The sequence below is a fragment of the Procambarus clarkii genome, chromosome 22, assembly GCF_040958095.1.
Source record: "Procambarus clarkii isolate CNS0578487 chromosome 22, FALCON_Pclarkii_2.0, whole genome shotgun sequence".
Lineage (NCBI taxonomy): Eukaryota > Metazoa > Arthropoda > Malacostraca > Decapoda > Cambaridae > Procambarus > Procambarus clarkii.
In genome coordinates this window covers 37135520-37157540 of record NC_091171.1, presented here as the reverse complement: position 1 = coordinate 37157540, position 22021 = coordinate 37135520, and the positions used below count along the sequence as shown (strand labels likewise).

Sequence of the window (22021 nt, the reverse complement as noted above, 5' to 3'; positions counted from 1 at the left end):
TGTCTTTTTGTGTTTTCTCAATATGGCGTACAATACTTTTGGTATCACACTGTTTCTTGGTCGGTCTTCTCCTTCGTCTGCGACACAAAGATATCTTTATCGAGGGGGTTTATTGACGCTTTTAGCTTTGTTTTGAGACTAAGTTTATATATAAAATCTCTAGGCAGTATTGTCGGTTATTCCGCCATCATGCATAGCCTTCACTGTGACGTCACGAAGGTAAACGAGATTTCCCGCGTAAATGTGACTAAATGAAACGGGGCGCTCTTATTGGTCAGTTCAGTCGCAGTTTATTTATATTCATGACGTCACAGGATGCGAATCATATGAGGTACCACAGTCCTAAAATTTAAAGCTGTCAAGTTTCAACTTGTATGGTAAGACATTGAAATATTGTAGATAATGGTAAATTATCATTATTTATGGCACATTTTTATTGACACTGCATCAGTTATGTCCCTGAACAGGCGTTTATTCTCCCGGGCAGTAAGAGAAATGTCATTATGTAAACTAAGCTAACCTGCATGGCAAGAGACTCAACTTTAGGCTTATAAAAGGCAGTTCAGAAACTCGTTTTGTCGTTTAGACTTTATATAACATTAACTTTTTAGAGAATTTATAATTATCATCTAATATATATATATTATCTAAATTTAGTTTAATAATTTTTTAGGGGATAAGAGGCATAATCAACAAGCTAGCATTACCTTAACTGCTACGAAATAATTCTATGTCGTATTTACTGCGTCCAAAGGCGTCTTCCATCGTAAAAACCCTCAAAATCTGCAGTAAATCACGAAAAATTCTATACGACGTGCTCATATTCGGGGAAAGAAACCACAACCCGAGTACAGTATGGGGGGAAAATCCCTATAACATGCGGGAAAATCTGAGCAAATCCCCAGAACCTGAATTTTAATTTGTAATAATTCCTCGCCTGAAAAAATGGCCTCGCAACCTTGGGTATTAACTGCTGTAGTGATGGAAATTTCTTGCAGTTTGCGGTAAAGTGCCTGAAACTCATCAAATGTTGGTAGGACAAGCATACGCCAATGACCAGTCTTACGGAACTCTTGCCGTCATTAACCTAATGAAACACACATTATCACTCTTTTTGGAACACATAAATGTCCTTTTATTTATTTTTTAAACACATCACGACTGAGGGTCTTCATGTTCGTTTTTCCTTCTGACTTTATTTATGATTTTTTCCACAATATTATTTTTCTTTTAATTTTATTATTATTTTTATTATTCATTATTGCCAATATTATTTTTAAACAGGTTCAAGGGGTATCTAAGGGTTGTAACATTTAACAAGCTGTTTTAACGATGAGGCAAGCGTCCAATTTGTTTGCTGCCACTATATATTAGTACACGAACCTTACTCCAGCTTACCTGCTCTAGCGAGACCGATATTCATTCGTCATGGGAAAGCGTACAGTTCCTGAGCTTTTATAAAGATATTATTCGCACTAAATAGCATTCAGTTTATACGCTTTTATTCCAAAGTTTACAAATGTAGATGCAATTAGTGTGTCAAGCTCCCAGTGGACCCAGTATTCAAGAGTATATTAATTCAATGTTGATAATATTGATTCGACATTAATTAAATTAACGTCACCCCCATGTATAGTGTTACAACAATAATAAATCATGTCTAAGGATCACCATTCTTAGATACATTTTAGCATTGTGTTGAGTTGTATCTAAGTGCTCCAAGACTTTATTGATAATAAAAATATATTAACCCTTACCATGCTGATAATAATGCACTTTGTATATTTCGGAACCCTTTTTTTCCCCAATGGGATGCTAATAGTAGTAAATTTGCATTTGTCATTGTTCTACACAGAAATCATTGCAACACGAAATTCGTACATTTTGGTTTAGTATTCATATATATATTGTTTAGAATTATTATATATTGATTCTTAATGGGATTAAAAGGGAGCAACTCCTTAATTTCAGCGCTTTACACCCAAAATGTGGCAAATATATTTGTTGTCAGTTTTCTACAATCTCCAGAATTTGCACAATGTTTTATTATGTTATATATTTTGATCAAGGTAGAAAGCGCACCACAGCCAAACTACCGCAACCAGAATTTCTTACAATTTTATAGAGTTTAAAAATTTTGTATACATGTTCTTTTATATTTTCTTAAAAATTCTGCGTTGGGAGGTGGGTCCCAGAATTATCCCCGCATCCTAATGATTAGTGTATTGACCAGAGATACGTGTGGGTGCAGTACCTCCTATATATATATATATATATATATATATATATATATATATATATATATATATATATATATATATATATATATATATATATTAGTAGGGAGCCGGCCAGAATCTTGAATATTTTAAATTTGTAATTATGAACGTTTCCAGGTAACTATAAAAAATAATAATGTCTTTCTCAACAAAATATGAAAAACTAAAAGTTATTGTCTTAAACATTATACAAAAAAGTCAACAAATCTTTGTAATTTGTACATTTTTGTCATGAATCTAAGGAATGAAAAAAATCCAATAATTTGGATTGATTTGCAAGGGAAAAAGAACATAAAAATTACAAAGTTCAGCGTAACAAAGTGAGAGAGATACCTGAGCGATCGACCGTCCAGCAGGAGGCCCGAGGCAGGACTGAGCCCAACACGGGCGGCCACACCTGATTACACTGTCGGGCCAGGAATGGAGGAAGAAAAACGGGGGAACGAAAGTGAATTGATAAGTCATTTCGCCGGGATAATGTAGTGAAATATCCTGGTAAACAGGTGACTGACTCCGGCATCAAGGGATGGTGTTCCCCTGATCTCTCTCTCTCTCTCTTCAGCTTGGCCTACATTCTCCACGATTCTTGTAGCTAATCACTCGTAACTTTTTTTTAGATACAAGCGGTTCGGTTTTTACCAAGTTCTTTATCAGCTATGTTTTCTAAGAACTCTTGTCCTGATTTCTATGCAACGCATCTTGACTATCGTACATTATTGCTATTTTCCTATCGAGTTTTTATTCTTTATCCATTACCACAAGTGTTTTCCTCTCCTAGTTTAAGACTGCTCTCTCTCATCCGATTAATATATGAGCGCCATCTATGATGTAATATCACGGACCAGGAATCATCACGCATTGACGAAACCTATACATCTTTCTTCTATCATGGCGGCTTTGTTTCCATTTATTAAACAGTTTATGAGCTCCGAATCACTGCGAGGTTGTTTATAACAATAATAACCTTAGGTTGTGAAGTTTCGGAACTCGTAAACTAATCAATGTAAACAAACCCGCCATGATTAAGGAAAGATGCACAGGTTTCGTAAGTGGTTGCGTAAATGCTTCATGAATTCCGGCCGTGGATTCTAAAGGAGTTCTCAAGACTCTTGCTACTCTGTGGAGTTCTTTGTCTAGGCTCTATTACCTGGATACTGGTACTGAAGTGCGCTTTCTACAGGTTGTACAAAGAGTTGCAATTAACTATAGATTTAAAAATAGATATACATTTACTTAAGTGCATTTACGTTTTATATTAAAAAAGTGCACTTCCAGGGTTGTAGAAGTGCTTTCCTCCCATGACCGAATGCTTTTAATCACAATAAAATTAAGTTTTCATTAATTTTAAGCTCCTTTCATTTTTGTTAGAGTGCTCACTTCTTATTTTTAGGCGCACTATACGAATTGAAAACCCGCTTGTGTATATTTAAATTGAAGATTTCTATAGCACCTCGAATCTGCAACTTTAGTACCGGCAAGTTCTCTCGAAATCTAAATGTTTTTATCTTTAAAGTACGTTATTGCATTTTTAAGACTGAGTGTTATTTATTTGACTATTCACGCTGGTTCTGTAGCCAGAGAGCGCTTCCGTCCAATTTATAGTTTGTTCCCCCCCTTGCCAGCGACAATGAATGAGACTCCAACGACGTATTTCCATGATCAGAATTCGGATTCACGAGACACTCAAACGCGCTTCACAATTTTTCTATTAGTTTCCAGTATGTGTAGAGTGTATTGCAGTCGTCATGGTTGAAGTGCATTCCTCGGGCAGCCCGTCCTCAACAATGGCTCGATAATCCAGCCGTCACGACCCCTCCTCCTGTTTATATATGAAAATCACTTTACACACGACTCACAACTTACAACGTTCGATCAGTTCTCGAACAGCGCTTTACTGACGTCCTCTGTTCGAACTACATTACTGTAAATGCTTCACTCACATATTGTAAATATATATCAGCCCGTTCTCATCAACAGAGGCCAGTGTTCGTTCCCTGCAGCTGTCAAACTCTCTGTTTATGAATAAAAACATTTTGCATACGACTCATTACTATTGACGTTCGAACAGTGCTTCGCTGATGACTTATGTTCTAACCATAACTCAGTAAATGCTTCACCCACACGCTACAAATGCAAATAATTTTGCCAAAAGGACTTAAACACCTAACCCAACCTAGGCCAGAATATGTAAACAATGCTAATATGTAATAATTGTAATTTATATTTGAGAAAATTCGAGTATTGAATGATGACCAGACCACACACTAGAAGGTAAAGGGACGACGACGTTTCGGTCCGTCCTAGACCATTCTCAATTCGAATCGACTTGAGAATGGTCCAGGACGGACCGAAACGTCGTCGTCCCTTCACCTTCTAGTGTGTGGTCTGGTCAACATACTTTAGCCACGTTATTGTGACTCATCGCCTGCATCCAGTATTGAATGAATAGCATGTTATAATTGATGAATACGTCTTTGGGGTCTGCCGCTGGATGGAATAAACATGATCTAAGGACGGGTTCAAATATAAAACATTACCAACAAAACCTAAACAACTAACCTACCCAAATGTACGCCGAATTATACATCAAATTCTAATATATAATACTATTAATCTTTATATGAAAAGTACTGATTTTGAGAGCACAGTAAGGTAAAATGAATGAACGCATTTTCCCGTTGGGAACATGTAGGGCAAACGACGTTGATTCCGTTACTCGGGCATGTCTTGACCCCCTAATTGGTGGTTAGCCTCGGCTTGGACGAGCGGTGGCTGAAGACGGGTTGCCCCCTAGGACGTGCAATGTTCGTTCATCAGCTGTTACCCCCAGTTTGTGGGCACCATACCCCCCCTAGTAACCCCAGTTCAACGCAGGATCAACATCAACATTGATTCAACGTTAAATTAACGTCGATAAACGTTAATTCAACCAACACCGCTCTTGTATATTGTGTCTACTGGGGAGAGGGATTTTCAGTAAAATTGAAGTGTGTCCCTCCCCTTAGATTTTGAGTGCATTTCTTCTCACTCATTCACTTTTGTGCATTTTTGTGAGTTAAAAAAGTGCTTTTCTGCAACATTCAGAGTGCTCTTTTTTTGTTTAGCTCTAGGAGTCGAGTGCAGTTTACCTGAGCCATTTAAGTGCGTTACTGTGTTCATATTTCCAAAAGTGCGAGTTTTTTTATTTATCTTTTTTTTTTCACCCCTCGCCAAAGGCACTGATGCCAAAAGAAGACATTTTTTTTCATTTGTTTTACCTGAATATATTTTGGCATTTATACTGCCGTCATTGAACGGTGGTTCCACTAGCGAACGAGTGAAGGCTATTGCGGACCATGTTTTGTTGAGACGATCCCCTTGCGGATACGTTAGGCTCCAGTCGACCTACAGCCAGTCCGTTTCAGATGTAAAAACATCAGGATTCGCGTTGTCAAAGGTATGTCAGCTGCGACAAACCCAGATGCAATACAACAACCCCATTCCGACTGCGACAAATCCGGATCCAGTACGACAACCCCATTCCGACTGCGACAAATCCGGATTCAGTACGCCAACCCCATTCCGACTGCGACAAATCCGGATCCAGTACGACAACCCCATTCCGACTGCGACAAATCCGGATTCAGTACGCCAACCCCATTCCGACTGCGACAAATCCGGATCCAGTACGCCAACCCCATTCCGACTGCGACAAATCCGGATCGGTTGTTTACTACAACGACAGCGTTTAGGAGCTCCGTTCGTCTGGACCATCGGCCTCGGTGCTGTGCACTAACGCAGCAGTATCTCACTCGTGAGGTCTGTACCCGGACATCCTCGAAGGTCTGTCGTGAGCTACTGAGGTCCGGTTATCGCATCGGAAGAAGTACGATGCGACCCAAGTTCCTAATCGTACATCGCCGCCGTAACGCTCACCCGCGCATAGTTGGAACCGTCCGTTGGTAACGTTGATGGTCTGTTGAGCGTATGTGGTCCGTGGAATGTACGTCTCTATTACGGCGTACACGCCCCAAGGAAGGTGTATCGTCAGTAGACACGTTGAGCTATTTGGCAACCATCACCTCTAACAAGTGTCTTTCACACACACACACACACACACACATCTCATAAGTTTTTCTACTGCTAACGTTTACGCATTTGTTTATTTACTTATGTAATATTTACTTTATTCTACAAATGAATAACACCATTTAGTGTGTGTATATCTACTATTTATATTTACTATTTGTGCCAGCAGAATTGAGCTATTAGCTCTTGGACCCCGCCAAGTGTGTGTGTGTAAAGGACACCTGTTAATAGTGTACAGACAAAAAACTATGAACTAAGACCTCTAAATGAGCCGACCAGGATTCGAATCAATCAAGACGATGAATTGGTGCGGTGGTCACGGGACCGTGTACATTTAGGGGTGATCCTGGACGTCATGAGTTCGAATCCTGGTCGGGTTAATTAGAGTTCTTAGTGATTTATGGCTGGCGCGTTCCTGCAGCAGCCTTTCTTACATACATATATATATATATATATATATATATATATATATATATATATATATATATATATATATATATATATATATATATATATATATATATATATATATATATATATATATATATATATATATATATATATATATATATATATATATTCACTATAAATAACAGGAATAAACCTATTACTACAGATACCAGTGAAGATAAATTTAATCCAGCAATATAAGAGGAATAGCCAAGAGATAATTTGGTTCTAAACTCAGTCCTTGCTCAATCTCTTGCTACTTCTGGAGAAAATTTGATACACACATTTTTCTGTAATATAGATTTTTTTTGGAACAAATTTTGTTTAACAGTTTGTGCTCTCTACACTTTCTTCTGCTTCGCATAGATTTACTGATGTGCTCTAACCTACACACTCACATAATTACTTAATTTCTGATATTGAAACATGATCGATACACTAGGTAGTGGTCAATGCCAAACTCCGCCAGGGTTATACTCTATAAATGTCCCTATTTACCAACATTACCTTCTTCTCCCTTCACAAAATACCTCGATCTCAGCAGTTAACATTTATTAAGATTGGAAAAGATAAACATGATATGTACTGTTTCATATTTCGGATTATCTGAATTGCTCTACATAAGACTTTCTTGCAGTCTCCCTTTAATTCCCACTTGACGTGTCAGAATGATAATTTGTATCATTTCACTATTATTATTATTTACAATATTAATATTATTATTGTGATGGTGATCGAGGCGTGTGAAGTGGGACTTGAATCTTCTGCTGGGTCATTGTCGTCCTCAAGATTGTGAGAGGAGGAGGAGGAGGAGGAGGGGAAGGACTATCTGAAGGAAGAATAGGCCTAGAATGAGAAGGAAAAGAAAATATGGGAGTAGAGGGCGGAGAAGAAGGTGGAGGTAGTGAGAAAAATGATGGAGTTGAAGCAATAGAGGAAAGAGGAATAAGAAAATGTGGTAAAGAAAGAGATGGCGAGGCAAGAGAAGGAGGAGGACGAGGAGGTGAAGGAAGAACGGAGGCAGGAAATAATAAGGAGGAAGAGAGAGGAGGTACAAGGGAAGCAGACACGGAGGAGAAGAATGGAAACGGCGAAGAAATTGACGAATAAAAGGCATCAGATGAGAAAAAAGGTTTATTAGGGGACGGAAGAAAAGAAGTGGAATAAAAAAAAGGCGGTGGAGGAGGATGACAGAGACACGCAGAGAATGTCGAGGAAGGAGGAAGGGACAGACAAGGAGGAGGAGGCAAGGAAGCGAAAGAGGTAGTTAAAGTAGAGGAGAGATAAGAGATGAGAGTAGTGCACGAGCCAGAGTAACCCTCCACCACCACTGAAGCAGGGCCAGAAGAGGCGTGAGAAGAGCAGGCAAAAGCCGCGCAGAAAGCAGCAGGAACCACCGAAGATTGGACAGCAGACGGTGCCAGAGGAGCCGCCAAGATAGGTCAAGTCAGTGTCAGGTTCTCAAGGGACAGAGACCGTCGATGGAGGAACAGCCCAGGCTTCTTCTTCTTCTTTTTCTTTGCCATTTTCTCTCCTTTATCGGGATTCGCGTCTCCTCCCTCTGCGTGGGGGTCCTCCGTCGGCGCCGTCAGCGTGTGCAGCAGCTCGTGGACCGCCTGGGAGAGGCGGGGCGTGTGCGGCGTGACCAGGGGACGCAAGGCCCTCCCCACCACGAAGGAAGGGCGCAGGTTCGAACCCCGGGCGATGTGTCGTTGGTAGGAGATATCCGGGAGACAGGCCTCCAGGCAGCCCTCCTGAGCCCTGCGGGACGAGGGTATATATATTAGATGACTCTTGGAGCATTTTAATGAATGGTTTTGTCTGTTACGACAGGGTAGGTGAGTGTGTGTAGAGTGAGTGTGTGTAGAGTGAGTGTGTGTATGGTAGTGTGTGTGTAGAGTGTGTGTACAGTGAGTGTGTATACATTGAGTGTGTGTACAGTGAGTGTGTAGACATATAATTCAGAGTGTGTAGTGTAGTAGACATTTGCATTCAGAGAGAAGTTCGAAAAGAAAACCAATTAGCACACCATGTGAGGGGAAACACATGAATGTTTGATCAATGTGTCACAACACACAGGTACCATCACTTTAGCTAACTTTAAAACTTTGATTCTACTTAGTGTCGTCGACTTAAACAAGGCCCTGCAACACGTCTTGCAAGACCGACGTGTTGTAAGGCATCACTATAGTAACTACACCCTGCCAAGGTAAGGAAGTTAGGAGGAGAAAGCGCAAAGCCAGTATGACTATATGTAACATGGAGAGGATATATGACAGACTAAGAACTAGGGTATGAGGACGGAGTCCCCAACCACTTGGACCATCGGGGATCGAACACCGACCCTGATGAATACCGACCAGTTCAAGTGGCCGTCTGCTGGAAAACATGAACTTAACAGATTAATTGTCACTTCATCAGCCAATGTACCTATCTAGTTATTATATTATTAACGAACTAATTAATAAGTTTCAGGGGATCGAGTGAACGACCAGCTGATGACTGAACACAAATACACAAATATATAAAAGTAAACAAAAGACAGTTTGACAGGAGAAACAAATAATAATATGAAGCAAGAGGGGAGAGAGGGAGAGAGGGAGAGAGAGAGAGGGAGAGAGAGAGAGAGAGAGAGAGAGAGAGAGAGAGAGAGAGAGAGAGAGAGAGAGACAGACACGTTGAGATGTCACTTTATGAAGAGTATAATACCAACACTAAATGTGAACAAGGATAAGTTACTGATAACAACCCACAAGTTAATATTAGGGGAGAACAACAGGTGATTATCAGGTGTAAGTAAGAGAACAACAGGTGTTGATGAGGTAAATGCAAAGAACAACACAAGCTATGTGGTGAATGTAAGAAAGCAGGTGTTTCTGTGGTGAATGTAAGAAACAGGTGTTTCTGTGGTGAATGTAAGAAACAGGTGTTTCTGTGGTGAATGTAAGAAACAGGTGTTTCTGTGGTGAATGTAAGATAGCAACAGGTACTTGTGACGCATATATATATTAGAGAATAACAAGTGCTTATAAGGTGAGTGTAAGAGAAACAGGTGTTTTAAAGCTAAAAACACATATTTTCACTCAAATATTTGTGCAGAACTCTGTCAAAACACTAATACTTATCCCCAGTGCTTAGAGCTGATACGTAAAGCGTTATGGTGGATGTGAAGGAGCAGGAGGTGGGTAAGAGAGAGTGTAAACACTCCTTGGTGGATAAGAAAGAATGAACACGATGCGCAAACCAAACATCAGAACGTGATGAAACGACGACGTTTCGGTCCGTCTTGGGTCTTGGTACTGGTCCAGGACAAACCCCACCCAATCCACCAACCCCACCCAATCCACCAACCCCACCCAATCCACCAACAACCCACTAACAACAACAGCCTCGAATGCTCCCACTGACCACGCCATCATCTCGCCAAAATAAAGAACTTGACACCATTTTCCCGCGTTTATTGATACTTTTGCGGCCGACAACCAGCCAGAAGTCACCCCTCCTGACAACGGCTGTCATCCGGCCAGAATAGTCACCCCTCTCGTGACAACGACTGTCATCCGGCCAGAATAGTCACCCCTCTCGTGACAACGGCTGTCATCCGGCCAGAATAGTCACCCCTCTACACTAGGCCTGATGGGTCCGGTGGCGGCGGACGAATCAATCTTTCTGACAATGTATGATAACTATATTAATTTTCGTAGAGGTAATTAGTATTAATTATAATATAGGAAATATTAAGGGAATGCAATAGGCTAGAACTCGTGGCACTGTATTTCCCACGTACACGCACAACCGACTGAACCATGCTGAGCTGAAGAGTCTCTCCACCGTAAGTACACATTGACTTACTCTGGAGTTTGGAGGGCACGAACCAGTTCCACAAAGTTATGTAGAAGGATGTTCCAATACACAGTTGAATCACATGGCTTCAGCATTTCTTCCCTCTTGATCCACGCCATTGTTGTGATAACATTCTGCATTATTAAACTATCTTTATTTACAATATGTACATATGCAAGCACAGCAGAGGTTCTGAGTATATTGTTCTTCCATAGAGTGAACATAACCACAAGGGGCTTATCTTTATAAGTTTTGGGGGATAGATTTTAAACAGAAAGCTTGAGCACTTTCGTGCATTTAGTCACTCTGTCTCTGTCTCTCTCCGTTCCTGTTGACCTTTTAGTAAAATGTCAGTTGATTTTGATGGTGATGTTCACTGAGACAGACTGCCCGATATCCACTCAACGTGTATCTCTGATTGTATCACCATCCTTACCATCATCACCATCTTGGTCATCCCCAGCATTACCATCATGACAATCATCATCCGCAGCATCACCACTATCATCATCATTATCACCCCCCCCCTCCCCACCACCTTTATCACCATGGCTCCGTCCACTCATAAAGTTGGCTTGAGTTCGAGGTGTATATCAAAGCTCTGTTTACCTTGGTTAGGGAGAAGAGCAAACAGGAGGAACCTCGAAATTGTTTACTTATGAGAGAGCAAACACAGAGGCGAGAAGACGGTGTCCCAGGCGAGTGTGTGTGTGTGTGTGTGTGTGTGTGTGTGTGTGTGTGTGTGTGTGTGTACTCACCTATTTGTACTCACCTAATTGTGCTTGCGGGGGTTGAGCTCTGGCTCTTTGGTCCCGCCTCTCAACTGTCAATCAACTGGTGTACAGATTCCTGAGCCTACTGGGCTCTATCACATCTACATTTGAAACTGTGTATGGAGTCAGCCTCCACCACATCACTTCCTAGTGCATTCCATTTACTAACTACTCTGACACTGAAAAAGTTCTTTCTAATGTCTCTGTGGCTCATTTGGGTACTCAGCTTCCACCTGTATCCCCTTGTTCGCGTCCCTCCAGTGTTGAATAGTTCATCCTTGTTTACCCGGTCGATTCCCCTGAGGATTTTGTAGGTTGTGATCATGTCCCCCCTTACTCTTCTGTCTTCCAGTGTCGTAAGGTGCATTTCCCGCAGCCTTTCCTCATAACTCATGCCTCTTAGTTCTGGGACTAGTCTAGTAGCATACCTTTGGAATTTTTCCAGCTTCGTCTTGTGCTTGACAAGGTACGGGCTCCATGCTGGGGCCGCATACTCCAGGATTGGTCTTACATATGTTGTGTACAAGATTCTGAATGATTCCTTACACAGGTTCCTGAACGCCGTTCTGATGTTAGCCAGCCTCGCATATGCCGCAGACGTTATTCTCTTTATGTGGGCTTCAGGAGACAGGTTTGGTGTGATATCAACTCCTAGATCTTTCTCTCTGTCTGTTTCATTAAGTACTTCATCTCCTATTCTGTATCCTGTGTCTGGCCTCCTGTTTCCACTGCCTAGTTTCTTTACTTTGCATTTACATTGCATTTGCATTGTGTGTGTGTGTGTGTGTATGTGTACTCACCTAATTGTACTCACCTGTGTGTGTGTGTACTCACCTAGTTATGCTTGCGGGGGTTGAGCTTAGTCTCTTTGGTCCCGCCTCTCAACTATCAATCAACTGGTGTATAGATTCCTGAGCCTACTGGGCTCTATCACTTATATCTGAAATTGTGTATGGAGTCAGCCTCCACCACATCACTTCCTAGTGCATTCCATTTGATAACTACTCTGACACTGAAAAAATTCTTTCTAACGTCTGTGTGTGTGTGTGTGTGTGTGTGTGTGTGTGTGTGTGAGGTCTACACCCAAACCAGGCAAAGAAATCATCAACCTGTAAGAAGATCAGAGGGGAAATGAGGCCATTCAGAAGCCTAACCCTCAATTGTCGGAGTCATTTCCCCTCTGTGGCCAAGGAGGGAGATCTTCAGTGGTCATTCCAACTGCTAGATTGTGAGGAGTGGGATGAGGGCTATCAGGCCCTCATTACTCCTCTAGGGGAGAGGGGGCACTCGCCTCATGGGAGCGAGAGAGCGTGTGTTTGTCTTCAAGCATTCATCTAGCCTTGTTTGTATGGTCGATCTTCAGCTCTTGGGATTAGGCTTTTGTACCTGTTGGTAGTCAAACACGGTGACTGTAAATATGTTTTTTTTATACAATTTACTTTTAAAATCGTATCCTCTTCTGTCTTATTTTATTTGTTCACTGCATTGAAGATATTTTCCTTTCAGCTCAATGGTTGATCTGATAATCCTCACTAGAGTGTATGTATCATTTGATCATACTACACCATCTATGACCATCCTGCAACACCCAGAAGACGCCGACGAAGCGATTACGTCACATCTCTCTCTCTGGTCCCGTGAGTTAAGGCTCGGTGTCCTCTGATTTCCCGCTTCTTTATCCCAGCGCTAGTCCGTCTCTCGCCTGTTGTGTATTCCTGGGACCAGCCTGCGAATACGAACTCTGGGACACATCATGTGCTTAGGAATACTGAAGCAATCCTGCCTTGCGAAGCTCACAATGTTGTTGTTGTTAAAGATTCGCTACCTGGAACAAAAAGTTCCAAGTAACACGGGCTATGGTGAGCCCGTAGATGGGCGGCGGAACCATATCATGCCCGGGAAAGCGGAAGGTCTGTTGATCCAGGCTCGGGACAACAAGGGCGGCTGTTCCTGTTACCATATCCTCCCCCTCTCAAAGGCAATTAAACAAAATGCGGGTGTTGGTGTTGTCACAGGAGTACACAGGAGGGCCCATAGCAATACATGCATGCACATTTATGTGCATATATATGCATATGTATACGCGCACCCACTTTCAAACATACATTCATGCAGGTTCAATCTGAAACGCATGTTGATTTTATGCTTACATTGAAAGGGTACAGGAACCACCGAGAGGGAATTTTGTATTCTGTATTTTTACACACCATTTGCTGCCTCGGCTCATTAAATGCTCACACACACACTCACAAACGTGCGGGTGCACGCAAACATTTCCTTCCCCCTTTCTCTTATTCCAGCACCTATCCTGCTTCACTCTGGCTCCTATCCTGTTTCTCTTATCCCAGCTCCTATCCTGTTCCTCTTATCCCAGCTCCTATCCTGTTCCACTTTTCCCAGCTCCTATCCTGTTCCTCTTATCCCAGCTCCTATCATGTTTCTCCCATCCCAGCTCCTATACGGTCTTCATATCCATCCCAACTTCTGTCCTGTCCTCCTATCCCTGCTTCAACCCTAGCCTCATAACCCTTCCATATGGTCATTCTGGCTTAACGATCTCTGTTGATAATATCTTCACCTCTCTCCTGTCTTTCATTATGTAGAGGTCCAGAGTCACTGTATAGTATCACCCTTGTCAGAGGTCCAGAGTCACTGTATAGTATCACCCTTGTTTTGTCTTCTGTTTAAGTACGGTATTCGGTATTTAAGACTAGCTTCCATTTTCTCTCACTTTTCAGGGCCTGGAGCCCTTATTTAGGGCGGACATTTCCTGCTCAGGGTTCCCTTCTAGAGCCCGAGAGGGGTGTTGAGAGATGTAAAGAAGAGGATTGCCGTGATGGTGTACAGTTTCAGCCCCGCTCCTGTGCCAGGCAAGTCCACTACGGGCTCACCATAGCCCGTGCTACTTGGAACTTTTGTTCCGAGTAGCTGAATCTAAAACCAACAACACAACGTGACGGTGAACAGTTTGACAGGGACATCAGAGCATTCGGTCTCTTCTTTAATGGTATTTTTATATTTTTTTTATTTTCTTTTGGCTGATCGCATCCCCCCACTGATGGAAAGCTTCGACGAGTCGCGGGTCGTACTCAATATATCGCTGACGGAGGAGGAAGGAAAAATACATTTTTGTGTATACAACGAGGAGATTGGCACGGCGTGTTTGTGCTCGCCTGGGTGGACTCTCCTTGGTGTACGTGTGCTCGCCTGGGTGGACTCTCCTTGGTGTGCGTGTGCTCGCCTGGGTGGACTCTCCTTGGTGTGCGTGTGCTCGCCTGGGTGGACTCTCCTTGGTGTGCGTGTGCTCGCCTGGGTGGACTCTCCTTGGTGTGCTTGTGCTCGCCTGGGTGGACTCTCCTTAGTGTGCTTGTGCTCGCCTGGGTGGACTCTCCTAGGAGTGCTTGTGCTCGCCTGGGTGGACTCTCCTAGGTGTGCTTGTGCTCGCCTGGGTGGACTCTCCTTGGTGTGCTTGTGCTCGCCTGGGTGGAGTCTCCTAGGTGTGCGTGTGCTCGCCTGGGTGGACTCTCCTTGGTGTGCGTGTGCTCGCCTGGGTGGACTCTCCTTGGTGTACGTGTGCTCGCCTGGGTGGACTCTCCTTGGTGTGCGTGTGCTCGCCTGGGTGGACTCTCCTTGGTGTGCGTGTGCTCGCCTGGGTGGACTCTCCTTGGTGTACGTGTGCTCGCCTGGGTGGACTCTCCTTGGTGTGCGTGTGCTCGCCTGGGTGGACTCTCCTTGGTGTGCGTGTGCTCGCCTGGGTGGACTCTCCTTGGTGTGCGTGTGCTCGCCTGGGTGGACTCTCCTTAGAGTGCGTGTGCTCGCCTGGGTGGACTCTCCTTGGTGTGCTTGTGCTCGCCTGGGTGGAGTCTCCTAGGTGTGCGTGTGCTCGCCTGGGTGGACTCTCCTTGGAGTGCGTGTGCTCGCCTGGGTGGACTCTCCTTGGTGTGCTTGTGCTCGCCTGGGTGGACTCTCCTTAGTGTGCTTGTGCTCGCCTGGGTGGACTCTCCTAGGAGTGCTTGTGCTCGCCTGGGTGGACTCTCCTAGGTGTGCTTGTGCTCGCCTGGGTGGACTCTCCTTGGTGTGCTTGTGCTCGCCTGGGTGGAGTCTCCTAGGTGTGCGTGTGCTCGCCTGGGTGAACTCTCCTTGGTGTGCGTGTGCTCGCCTGGGTGGACTCTCCTTGGTGTACGTGTGCTCGCCTGGGTGGACTCTCCTTGGTGTGCGTGTGCTCGCCTGGGTGGACTCTCCTTGGTGTGCGTGTGCTCGCCTGGGTGGACTCTCCTTGGTGTACGTGTGCTCGCCTGGGTGGACTCTCCTTGGTGTGCGTGTGCTCGCCTGGGTGGACTCTCCTTGGTGTGCGTGTGCTCGCCTGGGTGGACTCTCCTTGGTGTGCTTGTGCTCGCCTGGGTGTACTCTCCTTAGTGTGCTTGTGCTCGCCTGGGTGGACTCTCCTAGGAGTGCTTGTGCTCGCCTGGGTGGACTCTCCAAGGTGTGCTTGTGCTCGCCTGGGTGGACTCTCCTTGGTGTGCTTGTGCTCGCCTGGGTGGAGTCTCCTAGGTGTGCGTGTGCTCGCCTGGGTGGACTCTCCTAGGAGTGCTTGTGCTCGCCTGGGTGGACTCTCCTAGGTGTGCTTGTGCTCGCCTGGGTGGACTCTCCTTGGTGTGCTTGTGCTCGCCTGGGTGGACTTTCCTTGGTGTGCTTGTGCTCGCCTGGGTGGACTCTCCTTGGTGTGCTTGTGCTCGCCTGGGTGGACTCTCCTTGGTGTGCTTGTGCTCGCCTGGGTGGACTCTCCTTGGTGTGCTTGTGCTCGCCTGGGTGAACTCTCCTTGGAGTGCTTGTGCTCGCCTGGGTGGACTCTCCTTGGTGTGCTTGTGCTCGCCTGGGTGGACTCTCCTTGGTGTGCTTGTGCTCGCCTGGGTGGACTCTCCTTGGTGTGCTTGTGCTCGCCTGGGTGGACTCTCCAAGGAGTGCTTGTGCTCGCCTGGGTGGACTCTCCTTGGTGTGCTTGTGCTCGCCTGGGTGGACTCTCCTTGGTGTGCTTGTGCTCGCCTGGGTGGACTCTCCTAGGTGTGCTTGTGCTCGCCTGGGTGAACTCTCCTTGGAGTGCTTGTGCTCGCCTGGGTGAACTCTCCTAGGAGTACTTGTGCTCGCCTGGGTGGACTCTCCTTGGTGTGCTTGTGCTCGCCTGGGTGGACTCTCCTTGGTGTGCTTGTGCTCGCCTGGGTGGACTCTCCTAGGAGTGCTTGTGCTCGCCTGGGTGGACTCTCCTAGGTGTGCTTGTGCTCGCCTGGGTGAACTCTCCTTGGAGTGCTTGTGCTCGCCTGGGTGAACTCTCCTAGGAGTGCTTGTGCTCGCCTGGGTGGACTCTCCTAGGAGTGCTTGTGCTCGCCTGGGTGGACTCTCCTAGGTGTGCTTGTGCTCGCCTGGGTGAACTCTCCTTGGTGTGCTTGTGCTCGCCTCGGTGAACTCTCCTAGGAGTGCTTGTGCTCGCCTGGGTGAACTCTCCTAGGAGTGCGTGTGCTCGCCTGGTTGAACTCTCCTAGGAGTGCTTGTGCTCGCCTGGGTGGACTCTCCTAGGAGTGCTTGTGCTCGCCTGGGTGGACTCTCCTTGGTGTGCTTGTGCTCGCCTGGGTGAACTCTCCTAGGAGTGCTTGTGCTCGCCTGGGTGAACTCTCCTAGGAGTGCGTGTGCTCGTCTGGTTGAACTCTCCTAGGAGTGCTTGTGCTCGCCTGGGTGGACTCTCCTTGGTGTGCTTGTGCTCGCCTGGGTGGACTCTCCTTGGTGTGCTTGTGCTCGCCTGGGTGAACTCTCCTAGCTGTGCTTGCAGGTTCCAATGCCAGCTCTTACTCGCCGCCTGTTGAAACGTTAGTAGGATAATGCCAGGGATATGCCCTTGTTTCTTTCCCTTATTTTTATTTTTGTGGATTAAGTTAGCCTCAAGAGCCTCATCTAATCCATTCCACTTGTTTATGGATCATATAATGAAGAATATCTGTCTGGTATCTTTGTATCTCATTTGTGTCTGTAGTTTCATCTGTGTCCCAACTATCTGTTGCTCTTAACTTTGGATATTACTTCCCCGGCTTCTTGGTCCATTCTCATTAAAACCAAACCTGCCGGGTCGTTCTTTCCTATTGTGTGGTGAGGTCCAGTTTTCTTAGCCTCTTCCCCCCTACTCAGGCCTCCTTAACTCAGGCATGAGGCTCGTTGTGTGTCGCTTTTAGTGCTTTACAAGGAGAGGATTCCGTAGCTGTGGCTGCATACTCAAGAGATAGTCTCACATAGATAGTATATATATCGTGCGGGAAGTTTCTTTCTGCAAGCTCCGGAAATTTTTCAAGGTATCGGAAATCTTTTCGAGGTTGGGAAATCTTTCGAGGTATGTGCCACACAATACTTGTTGTGTGGTAGGTATCTGTGGTATGTACCAGCCACACTGGTACATATGGCTGGTGGTCTCAGGCTCATGTGTGTGCCTCTGCCGTTAGATTTGCTTGCCACTTTCTCCTAATAACTGCTTAACCTTCTTTTCAATCCTGAGCATTTGTCTGCGTTCAGAACTAGCAGGAAGTCTCCATCTCCTCTTCTGGTGTGTATGTTGTTAATATATACTGTTCCACAGTCCTCCTCTGGTTTGATTCTTCTTATTAGCTTTGCATCTTTATCAGACATTGATACGAAGTATCTTATTTCCCTTTAGATCACTGACGGATTTTAGGAAGAGGATGGGCCTTAGTTCCCCACCCTTGTGGTACTCCCCTCGGTACTCCGCTCCCACACGTACCGATACCTCCTCATCTCACTGTAACCTTTTACCTCCTCCTTAAGTATTGATTTCTCGCCCAACTTGACGATCTCGCCGATACTTCCACATATTTCCCTAGCTTGAACAGGAGTTTTCTCTTTTTCCCCACTTTACAATGTATGTTGTGATCGCCATTTGTTCCGTATTCTCTCACGCATTTCTCTCACGTTCCGTTCGTCTGATTCTCCCATTTTTTGCTTTCAGGAACTGCCTGTCAAAGCATAACAAGTTACATTAACCTTATAACGAACGACATGATCTTCCTTTAGCAGCTTTTCATTCACTTGTAGTCAATCATGTCTTCCCGAGTTCAGTTTCCCATGAGTCCCTCCAGAAGTTTTTATAAAGAAAATGTGATCAGTCATCGCACAGAAAACGGCATAATTTCCTACCGTTGCTGGTTCCTCCCGTTAAGGGGGGAGGAAGGAGACAATTTTCAGGTAATTATAACTGTTTACCTTCATTATAACTTGTCGCACTCTAACTTCATAACGGTGGAAGTTATGAAGCCGGTTCATTAAGACAATTTATGGAGAGAGAAAGAGAGAGAGAGAGAGAGAGAGAGAGAGAGAGAGAGAGAGAGAGAGAGAGAGAGAGAGAGAGAGAGAGCTCTCATGTTATCAACGGGTATTGTCGCATTATCAAAGCCCATATCGAGTTATCATGGCTTCTATCGGGTTATCTAAGGCTTATATCGTGTTATCATTGCTGCAATAGCGTTATCAAGCCTACTATAATGTTATCAAGCCTGCCATCATGTTATCAAAAGTGCCATTGTGTTATCAAGGCTACAGCTATTGTGTTACCAAGGTCGTTATTGCATTATCAAGGCTGCTATCTTGTATTCAACGCTGCTATCTTGTATTCAACACTGCTATCGCGTTATCATAGTTGCTTTCACGTTATCGTAGCAGCGTTTACCACACCTGCTACCACCACGGCTACCAACGCTACCACACTTGCTACCACTACGGCTACCAATTCTACCACACCCGCTACCACCACGGCTACCAACACTACCACACCTAAGCTACCACCACGGACACCAACGCTAACACACCTGCTACCACCACGGCTACCAACGCTACCACACCTGCTACCACCACAGCTACCAACATTACCACACCTGCTACCACCACTGATACCAACGCTCCCACACCTAAGCTACCACCACGGCTACAAACTCTACCACACACCTACCACCACGGCAACCAACTCTACCACACCTGCTACCGCCACGGCTACCAACTCTACCACACCTGCTACCACCACGGCTCCCAAATCTACCACACCTAAGCTACCACCACGGCTACCAACACTACCACTTCTAAGCTACCACCACGGCTACCAACACTACCACATCTGCTACCATCACGGATACCAACGCTACCATTCCTGCTACCACCACGGCTACCAACTCTACCACACCTGCTACCACCACGGCTACCAAATCTACCACACCTGCTACCACCACGGTTACCAACACTACCACTCCTAAGCTACCACCACGGCTACCAACTCTACCACACCTGCTACCACCACGGCTACCAACACTACCACATCTGCTACCATCACGGATACCAACGCTACCATTCCTGATACCACCACGGCTACCAACACTACCACATCTGCTACCATCACGGATACCAACGCTACCATTCCTGCTACCACCACGGCTACCATCGCTACCACACCTGCTACCACCACGGCTACCATCGCTACCACACCTAAGCTACCACCACAGATACCAACTCTACCACACACCTAAGCTACCACCACGGATACCAACGCTACCACACCTGCTACCACTACCACGGCTACCAACATTACCACACCTAAGCTACCACCACGGATACCAACCCTACCACACCTAAGCTACCAACTCTACCACCACGGCTACCAACGCTACCACCCCTGCTACCAACACTACCACCCCTGCTACCAACACTACCACACCTGCCACCACCGCGAAACAAATGGCTAACGGAGAAAAAATTAAAGAGGGCTAAAAATGATGAGTTTACACAATACTGGCTCAAGCTGTTTAATTACCAGCGAATGATATAGTAAGACTCGTTATTTCTCCCATTATCAGTCATTATCACTGTACATTATCACTGTCATTATCACTGTCATTATCAGTGTCATTATCAGTGTCATTATCAGTGTCATTATCACTGTTATTATTACTGTTATTATCAGTTATTATCAATCATTATCACTGTTATTATCAGTCATTATCAGTCATTATCACTGTACATTATCACTGTCATTATCACTGTCATTATCAGTGTCATTATCAGTGTCATTATCAGTGTCATTATCAGTGTCATTATCAGTGTCATTATCAGTGTCATTATCAGTGTCATTATCACTGTTATTATTACTGTTATTATCAGTGTCATTATCAGTGTCATTATCAGTGTCATTATCAGTGTCATTATCACTGTTATTATTACTGTTATTATCAGTTATTATCAATCATTATCACTGTTATTATCAGTCATTATCACTGTACATTATCACTGTCATTATCACTGTCATTATCAGTGTCATTATCAGTGTCATTATCAGTGTCATTATCAGTGTCATTATCACTGTTATTATTACTGTTATTATCAGTTATTATCAATCATTATCACTGTTATTATCAGTCATTATCAGTCATTATCACTGTACATTATCACTGTCATTATCACTGTTATTATCACTGTCATTATCACTGTCATTATCACTGTTATTATCAGTCATTATCAGTCATTATCACTGTTATTATCAGTCATTATCAGTCATTATCACTGTACATTATCACTGTCATTATCACTGTCATTATCAGTGTCATTATCACTGTTATTATTACTGTTATTATCAGTTATTATCAATCATTATCACTGTTATTATCAGTCATTATCACTGTACATTATCACTGTCATTATCACTGTACATTATCACTGTCATTATCACTGTCATTATCACTGTTATTATCAGTGTTATTATCACTGTCATTATCACTGTCATTATCAGTGTCATTATCAGTGTTATTATCAGTGTCATTATCAGTGTCATCACTGTCATTATCACTGTCATTATTACTGTTATTATCATTGTCATTTTCACTGTACAATATCATTGTCATTATCACTGTTATTATCAGTCATTATCAATCATTATCACTGTTATTATCACTGTCATTATCACTGTTATTATCACTGTTATTATCACTGTTATAATCACTGTCATTATCACTGTTATTATCACTGTCATTTTCACTGTTATTATCGCTGTTATTATCGCTGTCATTTTCACTCTTATTATCAGTCATTTTCACTGTTATTATCACTGTTATTATCACTATCATTATCACTGCAATTATTACTGTTATTATCACTATCATTATCACTGCCATTATCAAGATGTACAGTGACCACCACCCATCAGGATCTGCGGGTTGGTACAAGAATTCCACCAACTACGAACCACTTAGTTTGATGAAAGGGAGCAGTAGAGCAACAGAAGTACACTTACATCGCATCAGGCTTGGATACCCATGTGCATGGGAAATAGGCTTACAGGTTCCGGAAGATGAGAGGAAATGTCAGCACTGTGGAGAAATGCCCGACAGACCACTGGAACATTATCTAACACAGTGCACAGTTACAGCCACGACAGACCACTGGAACATTATCTAACACAGTGCACAGTTACAAACCCATTAGGATTTCAACTTAGATTCAACAGAGCAGAAGAAGTTGTTAAACACATATGGCAAAATCTTACTGAAGCGACCATACGAGTCATCAATACTCATA

General features: G+C 44.1%; 1 protein-coding gene and 1 long non-coding RNA gene across 2 annotated transcripts in view; both read right to left on the bottom strand.

The window, feature by feature from the left end:
- LOC138367365 (uncharacterized) overlaps positions 1 to 4621 on the bottom strand; it is a 31039-nt gene extending 26418 nt beyond the window's left edge. Inside the window, exon 1 of the long non-coding RNA XR_011229332.1 lies at positions 2613 to 4621. This is a non-coding gene — a long non-coding RNA (uncharacterized lncRNA). The remainder of the gene's footprint in view (positions 1 to 2612) is intronic.
- Positions 4622 to 6946: 2325 nt separating this feature from the next.
- Positions 6947 to 22021, bottom strand: part of LOC138367363 (uncharacterized) — a 293394-nt gene continuing 278319 nt past the window's right edge. Inside the window, exon 4 of the mRNA XM_069328846.1 lies at positions 6947 to 8558. Coding sequence (XP_069184947.1) covers positions 8240 to 8558 — 319 coding nt within the window. The 3' untranslated portion in view covers positions 6947 to 8239. The remainder of the gene's footprint in view (positions 8559 to 22021) is intronic.